The 21,667-nt window shown below is 43.8% G+C and overlaps 1 protein-coding gene across 5 annotated transcripts in view; it reads left to right on the forward strand.

Moving 5' to 3' along the window:
• Nucleotides 1–21,667, forward strand: part of TRIM33 (tripartite motif containing 33) — a 157,150-nt gene that overhangs the window by 68,201 nt on the left and 67,282 nt on the right. For all 5 annotated transcript variants that reach the window (XM_068269702.1, XM_068269698.1, XM_068269700.1 and 2 more), the window contains exons 5-6: nucleotides 10,892–11,008; nucleotides 18,768–18,882. In XM_068269702.1, the coding sequence (XP_068125803.1) occupies nucleotides 10,892–11,008; nucleotides 18,768–18,882 (232 nt within the window). The remainder of the gene's footprint in view (nucleotides 1–10,891; nucleotides 11,009–18,767; nucleotides 18,883–21,667) is intronic.

The following is a 21,667-nucleotide window of genomic DNA, read 5'->3' on the forward strand; positions in this document are numbered from 1 at the left end:
TACTAGTTTGGTTACCTGTCCTTCTGCAAATTAGATTTTGCAGTAGATATCAAATACATGTAATCACATCATGTCTGAATATCTAGTGCTAGAATTTTAATCTTGCAGGAAGCGTTACAGGTGTGCTTCCCTTTAATGCATCCCTGCCCCCTTCCCCACCAATTGGGGTGACTTTAAGATTTTTAAAATAAGAATCCTTACATATCACCTAAATGGTTAATATCCTGTGATCATAATCAAAGCCATAGACCCTGAACAAGCATGCAGCTGATCTTGTCAGATCTGACAATGTCAGAAACACCTGATCTGCTGCATGCTTGTTCATGGGCTATCAATGGCTTAAAGTATTATAGGCAGAGGATCAGCTGGATAGCCAGGCAACTGGTATTGCTTAAAAGGAAGTAAATATAGCAGCCTCCATATAACTCTTGCTTCAGTTGTCCTTGTTTAAAGGACAACTGAGGTACGTGAGAAAATAGTTTTACTTACCTGAGGCTTTTTCCATCCCCCTGCAGTCTGTGGGGTCCCTCAGCTTTCTTCTGATCCCCTCTGTTGTGCTGCTGCCCACCTGTAAAAGGCCAAGTTTGCTAAATTTTGGTTACCATAAGTAGAGAAGTTTTCATGAATTACATTAGTTATTCAGACCTAATGTGAAACCAATGCTGCTTATTTGTATAGAGCTAATTCATACAAGAGATATGCGGTGGTGTTTGAGCACTGCAGAGATGAATCTTGTTCAGGCAAATTGCACCTGCTTTTTTATAGACGATTTTAGTATGGAGAACAAATCCTTGTGGCTAGTGATCAGTAAGGGTGTAGTCTCCTACAAGCGGTGTTTAGCTCTTGATATATTGATATTAGTTATGCAGATGTGGTTTTGACTAATGGTTCCTCTGGCTGTCTTGAAGTTGATATATGGTGTTGCACTGCCTGTAGCTGCGGTAATCTTTCAGTGGTGCAAGCTCCATTGCTGCATTGAGTAACTAGTTGAATTCAACTGCAGCAAGAAAAAAGTAAACAAAACTATGACTTGCCACTATTTTTACATTTAATATTAATGGATATAAAGAGTGTAATTTAGTAAAGAAATTCTGGCGGTATCTCATAATTATGACAAATTAAGATGCCCAATTCACATGTACAAGTATTGGTAAAATTACTTTAAATATAATTTTGGAGCATGAAACGTGAATTTCATTATTTTACCCTATTCCTCTTATAGAAATGTTGTATTTTCTCCAGGGCCTTTTCACACCAGTACGATGTAAAGCAGTGCTTACTGTGCTGCCCAGCTCCTCCTAGTGTCTGCCAGGGTTCTGCATTTATTACAACTGTGCCAGTTATACTGCTTGCTGTGCAATGCAGCACTGGATGGAAAATACATTCTTCCACATTTCCGAGGTCTGGAGGTGGACAACTCCATTTGCTTGTGACCGCACTACTCCACTCTGCTCAACACCACAGCCAGTATAAACAAGATCTTATGGTCTATTTCTTTTGAACCTGTAATGAGAAAGGTGGCTTTTGTTTATCCCTTTGTACCTATTAAAGCAGACTTCTGACCTATCCTAACATTGTGGTGCTATATTATATGTAATGTTCCCTATGGCTCCTGCCTGTTTCTATTTGGAGGTTCTTTCTGTGTGGATCTCCTACAAATGAATTCCTTGTACGTTGCAGCCATTGCAGATAACTGCAATTAGTGGTGGGACTCTACAGCCAGGGAAATGTCATGAGGATCTTTACTTCTGAGAGAAAACACTTTTTTTTTTTTTTTTTTACATGTTAAAGGGAAGGTTCAGGTACAGGCATAAAAAAAATAAAAATCCAAATCCACTTACCTGGGGCTTCCTCCAGCCCGTGGCAGGCAGGAGGTTCCCTCGGCGCTGCTCTGCAGGCTCCCTGTGGTCTCCAGTGGCCGACCCGACCTGGGCAGGCCGGCGGCCAGGTCGGGCTTCTTCTGCGCTCCAATCTGCGTTTCACGCGGGTGCGCTGACGTCATCAGACGTCCTCCGGGCTGTACTGCGCAGGCTCAGTAGTTCTGAGCCTGCGCAGTACAGCCCAGAGGACGTCCGATGACGTCAGCGCGCACCAGTGAGACACAGATTGGAGCGCAGAAAAAGCCCGGCCTGGCTAGGTCGGGCGCGCCACCGGAGACCACCGGGAGCCTGCGGAGCGGCGCCAAGGGCACCTCCTGCCTGCCACGGGCTGGAGGAAGCCCCAGGTAAGTGGATTTGGATTTTTATTTTTATTTTGCCTGTGCCTGAACCTTCCCTTTAAAGAGTAACTGTTAGCCCCAAAAATGAAATTTAAATCTCTATTGCAATGTTTTATTTACTATTTAAGTGAGCCAAAAAGGCAATGCAGAAGTTAAAAATCAATCTCTCTTTTTTACTATGTAGCCTTTTCCCCAAGCTCCGGACGCAAAGCCGCATATTATTATTATTATTATTATTATTTATTTATAAAGCGCCAACATATTCCGTGGCGCTGTACAATGTAAGAAAACAAGGGATACATAATGATACAGACAATGATATACATGAAAATATGAACACTGATACAAGATACAGCACTGCTGATTATAATTTGATTTAACAGGATGACTAAAATGTATAAATTTCTAACAGTGTGCAAGCAATTGAATTAATAACATTCCATGACACAAAAGGGTGAGAGCCCTGCCCTTGCGAGCTTACAATCTAAAGGAATGGGGTGGAAACAAGAGGTGGGGGAAGTATACAGTATATGTACAGGCAGTGCGTAATTAGGTTATTTAGTGGGTGCATGGCCTAAGCTAGAGAATATGCTTGTCGGAAAAGGTGGGTTTTGAGGGAGCGTTTAAAGATTTCAAAGGTGGGAGAGTGGCGGATGTGTTGTGGAAGGGCATTCCAGAGGAGGGGTGAGGCACGTGAGAAGTCTTGTACACGTGAATGTGAGGAGGTAATTGTAGAAGAGGATAGAAGAAGCTCGTGTGCAGATCTGAGATTGCGGTTGGGTTGGTATCTGGAGACTAGTGAGGAGATGTACAGGGGAGAGAGATTGTGGAGAGCTTTGTAGGTTATGGTTAAGAGTTTGAACTGAATCCTCTCATTAATTGGTAGCCAGTGAAGAGCTTGACAGAGAGGGTCAGCAGAGGAAGAGCGAGAGGAGAGATGAATGAGTCGAGCAGCAGAGTTCAGTACAGAATTGAGCGGTGTTAGTCGGTTAGTTGGAAGTCCACCAAGCAATATATTGCAATAGTCCAATCGAGATATAACACGGAGAGAAAGCGGGAGCACTTCCAGCGCCGCCACCGCAGAGCAGCCGCCGCCGAGTCACATGTGAGAGAATCACATGTGAGAGAGATGCACGACGGCGGCTGCTCTGCGGTGGCGGTGCTGGAAGTGCTCCCGCTTTCTCTCCGTGTCAGAGCGGTCAGCTGTTTGGGGTGAGAATATATCGGCGCCTGGTCCTGGGGGGGAGAGGGGGGTCGGGCAGACATAGGCATGCTCTGCATGCTCATCCGTATCTGATATGCGGCTTTGCGTCCGGAGCTTGGGGAAAAGGCTACATAGTAAAAAAAATAGATTGATTTTTAACTTCTGCATTGCCTTTTTGGCTCACTTAAATAGTAAATAAAACATTGCAATAGAGATTTAAATTTCATTTTTGGGGCTAACAGTTACTCTTTAAAAGGTGTTTTTGTTTTTTTTTAATGCACAGAGGGATATAGCCCACAATGCAGTGAGGTTAACAAATAGGAAACTGCCACAGCAAAAACGTCACACGCTGGAAGGGGTTTCACCTCCATATCAGCCACACAATGTTCCTGTTGAACACACACACACAATAGGTAAATAATTCTCTTAGGAAAGCGGGTATCGGCTACTTACTGGGATGAAGTTCAGTCTCAGGTTAAAGTTACTCTTTAATAGACATTTGTCAAACCTGCAGCAATTAACTGTAATTCCCAAGGAATTGTGTACCAAAATACTTGTCCCTGTGGGAAAATGTATATTGGCAACTCTATCCATGCTTTTTAAGGCAAGGATTGGTGAGCATCTTGTCAATATATCCAGTGGTAAACCTGTGTCACCGCTTGCTGAACACTTTTTTTTAACAGCACCATGAAGGACGCATTGAAGGTCTGAGATGCAAAGTCATTCAGGTTATCAAATTGAATATGTGCGCAGGAAACTTAGACAAGATGCTTCTACAGCGCAAGGCAGCTTGGGTGTATGGGTTAGGCTCCCAGGTCCCACATGTCCTTAATATAGACTTCTGGGTTAAGTTGCTTGCTGCCCAGCCAGCACCCTGGTAATTGATGTAAACTTAAGGATTTCTATACATGTTCCATTTCTGTTAACGTGTGACCCCAAAAAATAAGATCTTCCACGGACTTGCCATGCTCCGCAGTGAATACTTTGGGTTGTCTACTTTCCGAAATGGGGTTTTGTGCGGTGTTTGTACTAGCCTGGCATTTTGGGGCTGGGGGGGCTAAATTGTGAGCACCCCTGTAAAGCCTAAAGGTGCTTATTGGACTTTGGGCCCCTTTGCGCAGGTAGGCTGCAAAAAGTGTCACGTGGTATCGCAATACTCGGGAGAAGTAGTATAATGTGTTTTGAGGTGTCTTTTCACAATACCCATCCTGTGTGTGAGAAATATCTTTGTAAATGACTTTTTTGAGTTGTCAATATACAGAATTATTTCTATCACCCAGCATGGGTATATGTAAAAATACACCCTAAAATACATTGTGCTACTTCTCCTAGGTACAGGGATATCACGTGTAGATGCGTAAAGGGGTGCAACGTCCAATGAACAACTTTAGAATTTACAGGGGTGCTCACAATTTAGCCCTCCCCCCTAAAATGCCAGGACCGTAAACACCTCACAAATGACCCTATTTTGGAAAGTAGACACTCAAAGGTATTCATTGAGGGGCGCGTGGTGAGTTAGCGGATTTTTTTTTCACAGTGTGTGAAACTTGTGATATGAAGTGCAATCTTTTTTGGACTCGATGTGCCCCTCAGCGAATGCCTTGAGGGGTCTTCTTTCCAAAATTGGGTCGTTTGTGGGGTGTTTTTTACTGTCCTTGCAATCATTAAATGTATGGCCAGCATTAGGCATTTCTGCTATGCTCCTTATACTGGGCATACGCATAACGCACTTTTTTTCCCGTTCAGCCTCTGGGCTGAAAGAAAAAATGAATGGCAAAGATTCCTTCATTCACATTGATCAATGTGGATGAAAAAATGTGCAGAAAAAAGGGAAAGGTGTCTGCCGGGGCATAGCAGCTCCGCCCATCATCCAAACCCACTTCAGCTCGTATGCCCTGGTAAACCTTATTTCTCCATTCACATCAATCGATGAGGAAACATTGCCATTTTTGATACAAAGTGCATGCTAAAGCATATGAACCCCAACATCACCGTTCAACTCATGCCTTGGCAATGCCTTACAGCCAAATCCAAAGGTCATTATGCTATACTCGTCCTTCTTAAAGCGGAACCTTTTTTTAATGCAAAATATTTAGTTGCACCACTCTGACACACAAAGATAAATAAACAGTCCACGCCTATGAGCATTTCAGTGCATGCTTTTCGCCCTTCTCTTTTTCATAACTAGGGTTATACAGGTGGCAGCCATTAGCAATTCCTCCTTTGCTGGACACCTCCTACTCCACCAGTTTGCCGAATTCTGTCCCAGCAATATGAAAGGGAGGGGTTCCTCCAATAAATGTAAAATATTTTATATTTGTCATCATGCATCTGAAAAAAGGCTGCTATTTATTATTATAATTTAGAAAATATTTTATTTAAATCTTGTAATTTTAATTTGGTTCAACTTTAACCTGTCATCAGCATTTGATACTGTTGACCACAGCTTACTCCTACAGATACTTTCATCTGTAGGCATAAAGGGCGTTGCTTTCTCCTGGATATCTTCCTATCTGTCTGGAAGGTCTTTCACAGTCTCTTAAGGCAGCCATACACTGGTCGATGTGCCATCAGATCGACCAGCTGACAGATCCCTATCTGATCGAATCTGATCAGATAGGGATCGTATGGCTGCCTTTACTGCAAACAGATTGTGAATCGATTTCAGCCTGAAACCGATCACAATCTGTTCAGCTGCTCCTGCCGCCTGTCCTCCCCCCGCGCATACATTACCTGACGCTGGCTCCCGGGCATCTTCTCCACGCTGCACCGCTCTGTTCTTGCTCCATCTCGGCGCTTCCTGTGTCACTCCGTGACCAGGAAGTTCAAATAGAGCGCCCTCTATTTGAACTTTAAATGCCACTTAAGGGCCTGGTTTAAATGCCACTTAAGGGCCTGTTTCCACTACACGCAGATTGGATGCAGAAAAACGGACTCCAATGAATGCCTATGGGAAAATCTGCATCAGAAAAAATGCGTTTAGTGGAAACAAGTCCATAGGCTTTCATTGGAGTCAGTTTTTCTGCATCCATTCTGCGTGTAGTGGAAACAGGCCCTAAATGCAGATGATACACAACTGTACCTCTTGGCCCCAGACCGTAACTCCCTCCTCACACATGTTCCTGACTGCTTGTCTGTTCTATCCTCTTTCATGACCTCTTGCTTCTTAAAACGTAATATGAGTAAAACAGAACTAATCATTTGTCCACCGTCTTTGTCCACCTCTCTGCCTGATGTTATTTGCCTTGTGTTAAGAAATGTTAACACCCCTCTCACTTCAATTTCCAAATCACGATGCTTAGGGGTAATGTTTGACTTCTGTCTCTCCCTTTTATTCCTTACATTCACTCCCTTACCAGCTCCTTTTATCTCCAACTCAAAAACATATCTCGCACCTGACCTTTTCTCACTCAGGACACAACTAACATGTTAATACATGCTATTATAATATCTAGTCTGGAGTACGATACTACTTTGTGAACTACCAACTAACAGACTGGCACCGCTCCAATCTGTCCTGAACTCAGCTGCTCGTCTCATTCATCTTTCTTATTCTTTCTCTGCTGCTCCTCTCAGTCAGGCTCTTCATTGGCTACCAATAAACCAGATGATCCAGTTCAAACTGTTCTCCACGTCTCTCGCCCCTGTACATTGCCTCACTAGTTTCCAGATACCATCCCAATCGCAATCTCAAATCTGCACATAACCTTCTTTTGTCCTCCTATAGAACTACCTCCTCGCGTTAACGTATACAAGATTTCACATGAGCTTCACCCCTCCTCTGGAATGCCTGTCCACAACACATACGTCACTCTCCAACCTTTGACTTCTTTAACCTCCTTGCCGGTTTTCCCGACCTGAGCTCGGGGTAGAAAAAAGCAGCTGCTATCGGTGATCCCGAGCTCAGGTCGGGGTAGGCATTGCAGAGCTTTACCTTTAGTTGTGGAGTCCCGCGCGCGATCTCGCTGCGCAGCGGGACTCCAGCCTCTCTCCCCGGCAGTGTGGGGTCTTTCCCTGGCCGCCGGGATCCCCCATGTCCCCGCTATTCTTCCGGGGACCCGGCAGCCAGTTGGAGCAGCGCAGCCGTGGTGGTGGCAGCAGAGCGGTGGTGGCAGCGTGACGTCATCGGGGGCGGGGCTAACATTGAAAACGAACTTCTCTATATTAGAGAAATATAGAGAAGTTCGTTTATATGTATATTAGCGCCATCTTGTGGGCAAAGAGAAAACTGCAGCCCAGGAGCCCAGGAAGGTAATTTTTTTTAAATTTTGCTGCAGATCTCCCTGCCAGAATGATTTTTTTCAGGTTTTAGGGTCTGAAAGAGTGAAAAAAAATTGCACCGCTTTTAGACCCTAAAATCTGGAAAGAATCAGACCGCCAAGGAGGTTAAATGCTCCCTCTTAAATTTTTATGACAGTCATAGTCTCTATCTTAGGCCATTCCCCCATCGACCTAAGGCCAAGTTGCACTCCTACTAGATATCCTTAAAACACACTATCTCTAGTTGTTGTATACTACCGCACCTCTTGTTTCCCCCTATTCTTGTAGATTGTAAGCTTGCAAAGGCAGGGCTCTATCACCCTTTTGTCTTAAAATTTTTATACAGTGGTGTGAAAAACTATTTGCCCCCTTCCTGATTTCTTATTCTTTTGCATGTTTGTCACACTTAAATGTTTCTGCTCATCAAAAACCGTTAACTATTAGCCAAATATAACCTAATTGAACACAAAATGCAGTTTTAAATGATGGTTTTTATTATTTAGTGAGGAAAAAAAACTCCAAATCTACATGGCCCTGTGCGAAAAAGTGATTGCCCCCCCCTTGTTAAAAAATAACTTAAAGGAATACTATTGAACTTAACACATTTCTGTCAGTAGTATAAATCAAAATTGCATTAACAGCTAGTGCAAACACAGCATATCTTTTTGCTGTGCAATGTTTCTTTTTCTTTTAATTTACCTTTTAAACGGATCCCCTGACAAGCTGACGGCGTCGGCTAATGGGGCAGCTCATTATGTCAGAGGGGATTCCTTTTTACAGTGCCGTAGTGTATTATACTATTTTCACGTTTCCCCATGCTATTCATTATTATTCATTACCATATTCTAGGTTTCCCCAACACTATTCAGCATGCCAGGCATCTGTCACCGTAGCCTGCTATGAGGAGCGAGAGACAAACGCTCTCGCTCCTATTCTGCCCAGCTAATCTCCCCAGAACCAGAAGGAGACTTCCGTGTGTCGGGCTCTGGCTGCCGCCGCATTAGTTGTGTTGTCATCGCTACGCAACGGCAACCATATACGCTGGAGGAGGGCGCATCATTGCTCCTTCCCTTCGGCTCCTGCTTCTGATACGCAGCGATGACAAAACAACTAATGCGGCGGCCTGGGCATGACCTTAAAAAGGCGGTTCATGCTAGAAAACCCTCAAATAAAGCTGAATTACAACAATTCTGCAAAGATGAGTGGGCCAAAATTCCTCCAGAGCGCTGTAAAAGACTTGTTGCAAGTTATCGCAAATGCTTGATTGCAGTTATTGCTGCTAAGGGTGGCCCAACCAGTTATTAGGTTCAGGGGGCAATTTCTTTTTCACACAGGGCCATGTAGGTTTTGAGGTTTTTTTCTCATTAAATAATAAAAACCATCATTTAAAACTGCATTTTGTGTTCAATTATGTTATCTTTGACTAATAGTTAACGGTTTTTGATGAGCAGAAACATTTAAGTGTGACAAACATGCAAAAGAATAAGCAATCAGGAAGGGGGCGAATAGTTTCACACCACTGTACATTTTTATTCATCATGTTACTTTTGTCACTGTATTTTACAAATTCTGTATTTTGTATCAATTCTGTATTTTACCAGTTTTGTATATTAGTGTATACCATTGCAGGGCTGTGGAGTCGGTACAAAAATTCTCCGACTCCTCAGTTTAGGATTTCACCGACTCAGACTCTGACTCCTTGACTCCGACTCCTCTAATTTGCATATTACAATCTTGTTGATTAAAAGTATGTAACATAAAATGCATCTCTTAACTGCCAACGCTTAGGAATTTTAAAAGATAACTGAAGTGAGAGGGATATAAAGACTGCCATATTTATTCCCTTTTAAACAATACCAGTTACCTGGCTATTTGGCTGATCTTCTACCTCTAATACTTTTTAGTCATAGACTAAAACTAGGCCTTGGTAAGAGTACTTGTAGAAGGTACAGACAGGAACAAAGAACATCAATCAGGCCCTAGGCAATGTAACCGTGGGTACATGTAAGAGTGATGTGCAGGTACTCTGCAGGGGAATAAGGAGATTCTTCCTCTATTACACATTCTTCATGAACAATCTGAACCAGGTTTATGAGTGATAGACAACACCCCTGTGTTCAATGTGCACAACATTCTCAGTGGATTCCCTGCAGCTCTGTGGAGAGTGCATATGTAGAGAATAGTACTACTGTGTAACAAAGTAAACCTGAGACATATGAAATTAAAGTTTTATACATACCTGGGGCTTCCTCCAGCCCCCTTCAGGCTAATCAGTCTTTCGCTGTCGTCCTCCACCACCTGGATCTTCTGCTATAGGTCCAGGTACTTGAGCCTGTCAGGCGTAGTGCTCATGCACACACTCCGCCCCTGGGAGCGTACTACTATTGCGCAGGTGCATAATGTCCCTGGCTGTGGAAGCGGCACATGGCCGGACTGCGCTGATTGGCTGAATTACCAGGACTCATAGCAGAAGATCCAGGTGGAGGAGGACAGCGAGGGACTGATTAGCCTGAAGGGGGCTGGAGGAAGCCCCGTGTATGTATAAAACTTTACTTTTCATCTGTCTCAGGTACCATTTAATTCATAGCCACCAAACCAAATTTTAAAAACATATATCAAATGATTTGGTTTCATGAGCAAAGGGAGTGCATACATTTGCATAAACGAGCATCAATGCAGAATTATTAGCATCTCATTGACCATCTCTATTAGTGACTCGGCTACACATCAGGCTTTATTCTTACAGCATAGATGTTATTTAGTATATATAAAAGATTCCTGTGTACACATCATATATACTGTACAGTCACAATCAGATATGTATATCTGACTTTAAAAATATGGGGACTGCAGCACAAGTAACTTTTTTGATTGGTTTATTTCCTTTTTGTGGACTAAGCACAGCTATTACTGTATATATAAATAATGTATGATGACTATTATCTGAGAAATAGAACATTTTATCATATTGTCTATTTTAATTACAGTTTAAATTCATTAGGAGTCGGAGTCGGTGCATTTTTTTCCGACTCAGACTCCAGGTGCCCAAAATTGCTCCTACTCCCCTGTTCCATTTTTTGTATTGTTGTGTACCACATGTTTGCTTCTTTCTTTGTACAGGACCACAGAATATGTTGGTGCTTTATAAATAATTAACTAATATGTGTATAAAATTTGTGCTATAAAATGTCCCTATTTTTAATCATCAGGTACCAGTTTTTGGAAGAGGCGTTTGAGAACCAAAAGGGAGCCATTGAAAGTCTCCTAGTAAAACTCCTGGAAAAGAAGAATTATGTACATTTTGCTGCTACTCAGGTTCAAAATAGGTACAGTATATTCTCTAAATGGATTTTCTGACAGTTTGAGCTTCTTGTATAGTTTCAGCTTGCAATTTAGAATAACATTTGTTGTGTTGGTGTTGGCAAATGTACCTTCTTTCTGAAAATATTATATGTAAACCTTTTATCCTTCATAGTATAGATGTTGGTATGCAATTCTGGTCTCTGAAGAAATTATATGCCCTGTTCCAGTTTTTTTTTACTGGATACGGTAGTCTGTAGTGAGTATATGATAACTGCAGTTCTACAGTCTTTGGTTGTTGATTTGCTCACTAAATTGGAAAAAAAGGCATACCATAGATCCCCTTACTAATTTAAATGCATTTTGACATTTCAGTCCTATAACAAGTATCTCCTGCATGCTCCTTTAGGCCTGGAACCCACTGAAATCAGCAAAGGCAAAACTCAACCGCTAGCGTTTTGTCTGAGCGGTTTGCAAGCGGATTCATGCGCGTTTTTGGTAGTGTTTTGCAACATTGTATTTTTTTGCCCAGCGGGTGCGTAGCGTTTTGCGTTTTGCGTTTTTATCCTGATTGGTCCTGTGAATTATTTTTAATTTTGTTAGTGTGCTCAGTTTAGGTTTTGCTGAGCGTTTCTGCTAGCGTTTCAATACTTTACATTGAAGCGCTAACGCTCCCAAAATGCTGCAGGTCCTGCGTTTGCGTTTCTGGGAAACGCAAACGCTCCTGTGGAAGTTGCCCCATCCATTAACATTAGCCCAGCGTTTTGGCAAACTGCTAACGTATCGCAGTGCTGCCAAAACGCTGCCAAAAGCACTCCTGTGGGTTCCAGCCCTCAAAGTGACCCTGTAAAGTATTGAGGCTTCTATCTTTGTTTTAGCTTGGCTGTCATGCTACTTTTCCCAGAGCGTCCCTGGGACAGCACCCCTCCTCTGAGACTTGTCTCCCCTCCCAATTCTGGACAGGAAGCTATTAACAAACAAATTTGCATAATGGACAGCAGTACATGTATAAATACAAGCCACTTACAATGATCCTCAGTTGTTTTTCCTGTCCCGGACAGGAGCGGATGGAGGGGTCTCTGTGCTCCCATGTCAGGTGGCAGGTGCAGCGTGTGGGGCAGGCAATGACGGGCTGAGCAGGGGACTCAGTGTGCTATGCGCCCAGCGTGGTGGAGGCTTCTCCTTGGAGTGCGGAAGTTTTATGGACGGCAGAGCGCTAACCGGAAGTTCCGGCGGAAGCGCGATGACGTCATGTGCAGGCGTCCCACATGACTGGTCACATGATCAGGCCTGATTGCAGGCCCGCAGCGGTGATCATTACGGCGATTGGCTGCTGGACACAGAGGCAGCTGCTGGCAATTAAGGAGGAGGAGGGTAAGATTTAAAAAAGATCTGTTGTTTGTCCATGACTCAATGCTGTTTGGTGGATCATGGAGGACGCCGCAGGCCTTTCCTCACTGCAATCTGCAGGGACTGGCTCTGAACCCTCTCTGGTGAGACATTGTTTGTGTCTTTTCTGCGGAATATGCTGTTTAAGTTACACTGAGGGGACTGATAGTTTTTTTCTTGTCTATATATTTCAGCCTAAACTTCCAAAAGCTGACAAAGATAAGGAAAAGGATAAATCTCAGTCCACTCTGAGTAAACACTCATCATCCTCCAAAGAAAGGCGATGTGCTATCTGCAATAATCGCATATCCTCATCTGCTCCTTCATCTAAGAAATTATGTCAGTATTATACAGATAAAATTGTCAAGGATGAATCCCCAGTAGTTTTCAAAGACTTAATGGGATGGATGCGCTCGGAGATGTCTTCAGCCATAAAAGAAATTAAGGATTCTGCTATAGCATCATCCTCATCAGCGGTAGCAGATCCTATGGAAGACATCCCACCTTTGGATGGCACTTCCCCTATGGAGGGCACTTCGGCTATTCCTGATGTCACTGTCCCTATACCTTCCCTATCTATTCCTAAGAGAAAGAGGGGAGAGGATTCAGAGGAGTCAGAAAATTCTGGGGAGGAGGGTGAAATATCTTCCTTTGAAGAGATTTCCGCTGAGGATACATCTGATAGACCAGACAAAGGGCAGAAATTTGCTTTTTCTCCGGACCTAATGAAGAATCTGTTATCTGATATGCATACGGCTATGGGTATTACAGTTGAACAGAGGACTTTGACACCCTTGGATCAGATGTACGAAGGTTTGTCAGATCCCCAGTCCAGTTTTATCCCAGTTCATTCTTCTCTAAAAAATATGATTAAGAAGGAGTGGGATGAACCTGAAAAGAGAGCCTTTTGGCCTCGGTCATTAAATCGTAGATACCCGTTTTGTGCGGAGGACCAGAAATTCTGGGGTACATCTCCCAAGCTTGACCCATCTTTTTCCAGGGTGTCAAAGAAAACAGATTTGCAGTTCGAAAATTTTGGAAACTTAAAGGATCCAATTGACAAAAAAGCGGATAATCTCCTCAGAAGGGCAGGGGAGTCCTCATCACTAACTTTTAAACCTGCAGTAGCTTCAACAGCAGTGGGTAGGTCCCTGAAATACTGGTTGATGGAAACACAGGACAAGATTGCTTCTGGTGTTCCTAGGGAGGAGATATTGAAGGACTTTCCAAAACTATTCAATTCCACCAATTATCTCACTGATGCAGCAGATGATACGGTGAAGTTGACAGCCAGGACCACTGCCTTAGTAAATTCTGCTAGACGTGGTATATGGGTAAAGACGTGGCAGGGAGATAACTCTTCCCGCTCTAAATTATGTAGTCTACCTTGTGAGGGGGAATTTCTTTTTGGCTCTAAGTTAGAGCAGACTTTGGAAAGAACTGCTGATGCTAAAAAGAATTTTCCTGTTAAAAGGAGGACCTTTCCACCCAAACGCTCCTTTCGTTCCTCTAAACCTGAACAAGACCCCAAGACTTCATCGAGAAAGAGATGGGGTCCAAGTAGGCCTCAGAAAGCCAAATCAAATTTTGCCCATACCTCCCAGCAAAATAAACAATGACGTCAGGATCCCGGTGGGGGGAAGACTGGCCCATTTTTACGAGCAGTGGCTCCTTCTTCCTCAAAATCTCTGGTTACAGAAAATTGTGTTAGAAGGGTATGCCATAGAATTTCAGTATCCCCCCCCTCGAAGGTTCTGGGTAAATCAAAGACCAAAGACAGAGATTCAAGCAAGGGCATTACAAAACGAAGTGACTATGTTACTACAAAAAAGAGTTATCAGAGAAGTCCCATCATGCCAGAGGGGTCAGGGATATTATTCACCAGTCTTTCTTGTAAAAAAGCCTCAGGGGGAGTTCCGCTTCATCCTCAATCTGAAAGGGTTGAACAAGGCCGTAAAATATCGAAGATTCAGGATGGACAATATCACCTCTGTTATAAGTCTGTTACAGAAGGATTGCTTCCTGGCATCATTGGATCTCAAGGACGCCTATCTACACATCCCGATAGAGCTACGGTCTCAGCAGTTCCTAAGGTTTGCCATCAGCATTCAGGAAGAGGTAAGGCACTTCCAGTTTAACGCTTTACCTTTTGGATTAGCCTCGGCTCCTTGGTTGTTCACGAAGGTCATGTCCGAGGTCTTAGCTGTTTTGAGGAAAAGATCTATTAATGTTTTGGCCTACCTGGATGATCTTTTGTTTTGGGGTGACTCAGTAAATTCCTTGAAAATCCAGATTAATTCAGCTCTGGAGTTGCTCCAATCTCTAGGATGGCTTATTAACTGGTCTAAATCATCTATTCAACCTAAACAGACTATGGAATATTTAGGTTTTGTTATTTCTACTTGTGATGAGAAAGTGTTTTTGCCTCAGAGAAAGATAACTGCTATTCTTAATACTGTTCTTTCTTTTCAGACCACAGGTGCCATTACGCTAAGAAGGGCTATGTCAGTTCTAGGTCTTCTAACCTCCTCCTTCCCTGCAGTCCAGTGGGGACAACTCCATTCAAGAATACTGCAAAATTGGATCCTAAAGAATTGGAACAGAAAGGTGACGTCCTTAGAAAGAAGATTGCTAATTCCTTTCAGAGTAAAGGCAGCTCTCAGCTGGTGGCAGAATCCAGTTCGTCTGTCAGAAGGTCGACCGTGGTTTTCTCCAGTCGAAAAGATCATGACAACAGACGCCAGCTCCTGGGGATGGGGGGCTCATATAGACTCACTACCAGCACAGGGTCAGTGGTCAACTTTGATGAAAGGAAGATCGTCAAACAGCAGAGAGTTACAGGCAGTATGGATGGGCCTACTTCACTTTTGCAATTACATCAGCCACTGTCATGTTCTAGTACGTTCAGACAACGCCAGTGTAGTGGCATACATCAACAGGCAAGGAGGAACGAAAAGTCATCTTTTATGGTCTCAGACCTCAAAAATCCTATTGTGGGCGGAGAAAAATCTAAAATCCATCAGAGCAGTGCATCTGAGGGGTGTAAACAATTATCTTGCGGATTACCTAAGCAGATCGGCTCTAAAGCAGGACGAGTGGACCCTGAATTCGGAGGTTTTCCAGGAGATCTGCATGACATGGACACATCCAGAAGTGGATCTATTTGCAAGGAGGAGCAACGCAAGGTGTCAACTCTTTTGTTCCCTATGGCCCCAGGACAGGCCATGGGCGATAGATGCCTTTTCGATAGATTGGAGCATCAGACTAATGTATGCTTTTCCCCCTCTATCCCAGATCCCGAAGGTTCTCAGCAAGATTTGTCGAGACAAGGCTCGATTAATTCTGATAGTTCCATTTTGGCCGAAAAGACCGTGGTTCAGTCTATTACAGAGGTTATCGATCAGTCCTCCGTTGCTTTTACCTCAACGTCCGGATCTATTGCAGCAGGGGCCAGTTTTTCATCCAAATATTCAGCAGATGCGTCTCTCTGCATGGAACCTGAGTGGAACATTTTGAAGTCTAAGGGGTTTTCAGATGGTCTTTCGGAAACCTTGATTCAAAGTCGAAAGAAAGTGACAAGAGTAATTTATCAGAAGGCCTGGCGAGTCTATAATAGCTGGTGTTTGGAGAGATCTATGAATGTTCATTCATCAACATCAGTTTTAGAATTCCTGCAGGCAGGGTTTGAAAAAGGACTGAGTATTAGTACATTAAAAGTTCAGACAGCGGCAATCAGTGTTTTCCTACAAAGAAGGTTAGCCCAGGAGGAGTTCATTCTTCGTTTTTTTCAGGCAATTAAGAGGTTACGTCCAGTGTTGGTTCCGAGAACCCCGTCTTGGGATTTAAACATAGTCTTACAGGCTATGTGTGGTCCTCCCTTTGAACCAATTGACCAAGTTTCGGAAAAATTGTTATCCTTGAAGATGGCATTTCTTCTTGCAATTACTTCGGCAAGAAGGGTAGGAGAGTTACAGGCTTTGTCAATTAAACCTCCCTACTGTATTATTTCAGAAGACAAGGTTACTTTGAGGCCAGATATTGCCTTCCTTCCAAAAGTAGTCTCAACTTTTCACAGAACTCAGGAGATATTTCTTCCTTCATTTTGTGAGAAACAGTCTAATGAAAAAGAGAAACAGCTTCATTGTCTGGATGTCAGAAGGTGTCTACTTCAATACTTGGAGAGGTCTAAATCATGGAGGAAGACAGATGCTTTGTTCATCCTGTTTGCTGGAAAGAATAGGGGGCTCCGTGCATCAAAGCCAACTATTGCTAGATGGATAAGACAGGCTATTCTAATGGCATATCAATCACAGGGTAAGGTCCTTCCAACATCTGTCAAAGCTCATTCTACAAGAAGTGTCGCAACCTCATGGGCAGAGAGGGCTGGAGCTTCCATCGAGCAGATTTGTAGAGCGGCTACCTGGTCCAGCCAGAACACATTTGTAAAACATTACAGACTAAATTTATTATCAAGTGGTGATCTAGCCTTTGGTAGAAAAGTTCTACAGGCAGTAGTCCCACCCTAATGAGAATCTTGTTTATCGTCTCAGAGGAGGGGTGCTGTCCCAGGGACGCTCTGGGAAAGACCACACTTACCTTCGGTAAGGTCTTTTCCAGTAGTCCAGGGGACAGCACCCCTACTTCCCACCCTATGTGGGAAACTATTAAGAAGAAATTTTGCAAGCATCGTATGGTGAGTCCGGGTCATCTTTGTTATTACTGAGGATCATTGTAAGTGGCTTGTATTTATACATGTACTGCTGTCCATTATGCAAATTTGTTTGTTAATAGCTTCCTGTCCAGAATTGGGAGGGGAGACAAGTCTCAGAGGAGGGGTGCTGTCCCCTGGACTACTGGAAAAGACCTTACCGAAGGTAAGTGTGGTCTTTTTAGCTTGAGCAAGTTGTTGCTTCATTCTTGATCTGGTCAGTGACTTAGTAGAAAAGGCACAACCAGGCAAGCAGAATTCTTTAAATGGAACAATCTATGTAGTTTGTCATGGATTTTCAAATTGAGAAAATTTTATTTTTGTCAAAGCAAGGCGGTGAATGAATATCGCTATACCTCATGCAGAGAAGGTACAACTTGTGTTTACTAATTTTAATTATTTGCTTTGGAGAAGGGTGTGTTGGTCAATGTCAATATGCAGCCAGGAAATTTAGGGTGTCAAAGATTAAATATATTTTGAATGGGTGCTTTAGCAGTCTATCGTTTCACAAATATAAGTAGAAGTGATCTATGAGATAGTAGTTTTTTTTTTTTTTCACGGCTTGCATATAAATTGCATGTAGCTAGCCTAATTCTAAGCTGAATTCTATTTCCAAGTCCAAAAAATAGCATTGTGTTAGCAATATCATATTGTGTTTATGGTAAGGTTAGGTCCACACTGGTCAGTTGCAGATCGGATCAGTTTTAAACTGATCCGTTTTTTGTAAAAAAAAAAAAAATTCCCCTCCGTTTTCCCAGTATTAAAATTGAAGCATATTTTTCCAGTCCGTGGAAACATATGCCAAGCCTGTGGGAGGTGGTGGCAGCCAGGATGGGGAGGCCGGTGGGGAGGGCCCCTCCCTCACCTGGGTCCCCATCTTCGTTCTCCCCCGCAGCTACTTGCGCAAAAGTTCTTAAAATGTATGTAGGCAGCGAGCGGAGCTTACCTTCTTTACTTCCTCCACTCGCCGCTAGACTTCCTGCAATGTCGCCCTCTATACTTCGAAGGAGCGAGCGGCTACATACATATTAAGAACTTTTGTGCAAGTAGCTGGAGGGGGACGGGGACCCAGGTGAGGGGCAGACCTCCCTGCCGACCGCCTAACCACCTGTCCTGGCGGCTACCACCTCCATCAAGGCAGCCCCCTCCTCCCCCACTCCCCCCCCCCCCCCCCCCCCTACAGGCTGGGACACATAAAATGGATCCGAGGGGGGGGGGGGGATCAGTTTTCCTATTGTACTCCACTACCTCTCCGTGTATCCAGATCCATGTGCGGTTCGGGAAAATGTATGCAAATCCAGACCGTCCGTTCAGTTTTTCAAGATGGATCCCCCTGACTGATCCGTTTTTTAGGGGGTTTTTTTGAGTAAAGAAGGCTGCTATTAACATTGGTATTCGTGGCTCCATTTTCGATCAGGGCCAAAAAACGGAGTCACGGATACGTTTTTAAAACAAGTGTGAACCTACTCTGATTGTATTGTAAAGATATAGAATACAATCTATGCCAGTGTAGCAATATCTGCAATGCTTAATGTTTTCCTTTAACCTGAGCACCTTATCAGAATGAGAGATTCTATGTCTTGCTACATACATTTACAGGCAATTTCATGTGCTGTAGTGTTTGCTTTGCAAGACGGTACTACTGTGTAATATTTTCTCTTTTGCTTTTTCTTCTTTGTATTTGTCAGGATAAAAGAAGTGAATGAAACCAATAAACGAGTGGAGCAGGAAATTAAAGTGGCTATCTTCACCTTAATAAATGAAATTAATAAAAAGGGCAAATCTCTCCTACTGCAGCTGGAGGTAGGATAAATTCATTTACTTGTTGGCTTTTTTTGGGGGTCAGATAAAGTATTTGTGTATTGTTAGCCATGCTGCTGTTGAACAGTTGTGGTTTTTGCCTTGCTGTAATTTATATTTGTCTTAAACTAAGCATGCATTATTACATATGGTAAATGATCACTATCTATCTGATTTTGCTTTTTATTGTCTCCCTGACACATTTCATTACTTCATATCAGCAGAGATTGGAGCTAATATTACCTGTACCTTTCACACTTCTAGCTTTGTGCAGTAAAAAAAAAAAGCTAACATAGCTGCTGCTTGTCCCCCACAATGTATCTACACAATCTGCAGCCAGCATTGGTCGAGTGGGACGGCTTTTTTTTTTTCTCGTTTGTTTGATTTATTTTTTTTTACCTTTTAGCAGCCACATAAAGTAACATTTTGTGGCTGCAGGCCGTATTGATGCTGGGAAAGTGTGCAGAGGGGCGCAGGTAGCTTTTATATATACCTGTTCTGAATGCTGGACCGGTTTTCTCTCTTCACCCACCCGCAGTGCTGCACTCTTGGCATTCTCTTCTGACTTCCTATCACGTTATTACAGAAGATGGTGCCGACGGTGCAGCAACACCCAGTGGTGGAAGAGAGTTGATGGAAGAGACTAGTTCTTCCTGCTGAAGTTAAATTTACTGCGCATCTTCAAACTAAATATTTTGTTTGCAGATACTAACGAGTTAATAGATTTTTCATTCAGGTCAATGTTTTATAAGATCTACTGTCCACACACACACACACACACACACACACACACACACACACACACACACACACACACACACACACACACACACACACACACACACACACCTACACCTACACACACCTACACCTACACACACCTACACCTACACACACCTACACCTACACACACCTACACCTACACACACCTACACCTACACACACCTACACCTACACACACCTACACACACCTACACCTACACACACCTACACCTACACACACACACCTACACACACACACCTACACACACACACCTACACACACACACACCTACACACACACACCTACACACACACACACCTACACACACACACACCTACACACACACACACCTACACACACACACCTACACACACACACCCCTACACACACACACCCCTACACACACACACCTACACACACACACACCTACACACACACACACCTACACACACACACACCTACACACACACACACCTACACACACACACACCTACACACACCTGCACACACCTACACCTGAAAATTGCGCAAAAGGTGGATCAGCGCAACACCAGGCCGCCTCCGCATGGCCTCCATCAGAGATGCGCTGAGCCCCCCCAGGAACTACAAACGCACCTTGAACCCAAACAGAAGCTCTGCATATACACCAAAAGCATGGCTGTTAAGTGGGAGCAGCTGACCAAAAATGAATTACATTAGTACATAGCAAGGAAATGAGCAGCGCTACTTAAAAACAGACTAGTGCCTACCTGCAAAAGAGTGCAAGCCCCACTTGTGGGGTCGAATACACACCGAGCATGCACATGACCTGTCTACCACTAGAGGAGGATGTTGGTTTCCATTAACAGCTTGCATGCAACCTATTAAGTACTCGTCCCTCCCACTGCGAAGAAGTCAATCCTCCATGGGAGGAGCCTAACACTAACTAAATCCTAACCTATGTATATGCATAGCCTGGGTGCGGCTAATCAAATAAAATCGAAAATTGCGCTAAAGGTGGATCAGCGCAACACCAGGCCGCCTCCGAATGGCCTCCATCAGAGATTCGCTGAGCCCCCCCCAGGAACTACAAACGCACCTTGAACCCAAACAGAAGCTCTGCATATACACCAAAAGCATGGCTGTTAAGTGGGAGCAGCTGACAAAAAACGAATTACATTAGTACATAGCAAGGAAATGAGCAGCGCTACTTAAAAACAGACTAGTGCCTACCTGCAAAAGAGTGCAAGCCCCACCTACACACACACACCTACACCTACACACATACACACACACCTACACATACACCTACACACACACACCTACCTACACACACCTACACACACCTACACACATACACACACACACACACACCTACACACACCTACACACACCTACACACACACACACACACACACCTACACACACCTACACACACACACACACACACACACCTACACACACACACCTACACACCTACACACCTACACACACACACACACACCTACACACCTACACACACACACACCTACACACCTACACACACACCTACACACCTACACACCTACACACACACACCTACACACACACACACCTACACACCTACACCTACACCTACACACACCTACACCTACACACACACCTACACCTACACACACACCTACACCTACACCTACACACACCTACACACACACACCTACACCTATACCTACACACACACACCTACACACACACACCTACACACACCTACACACACACACACCTACACACACACACACCCCTACACCTACACACCTACACACCTACACCTACACACACACCTACACACACACACCTACACACACACCTACACACACACCTACACACACACCTACACACACACCTACACACACACCTACACACACCTACACACACCCCTACACACACCCCTACACACACACACCTACACACACACCTACACACACACCTACACACACACCTACACACACACCTACACACACACCTACACACACCCCTACACACACCCCTACACACACCCCTACACAC

Source organism: Hyperolius riggenbachi, chromosome 2 (assembly GCF_040937935.1).
Source record: "Hyperolius riggenbachi isolate aHypRig1 chromosome 2, aHypRig1.pri, whole genome shotgun sequence".
Taxonomy (NCBI): Eukaryota; Metazoa; Chordata; class Amphibia; order Anura; family Hyperoliidae; genus Hyperolius; species Hyperolius riggenbachi.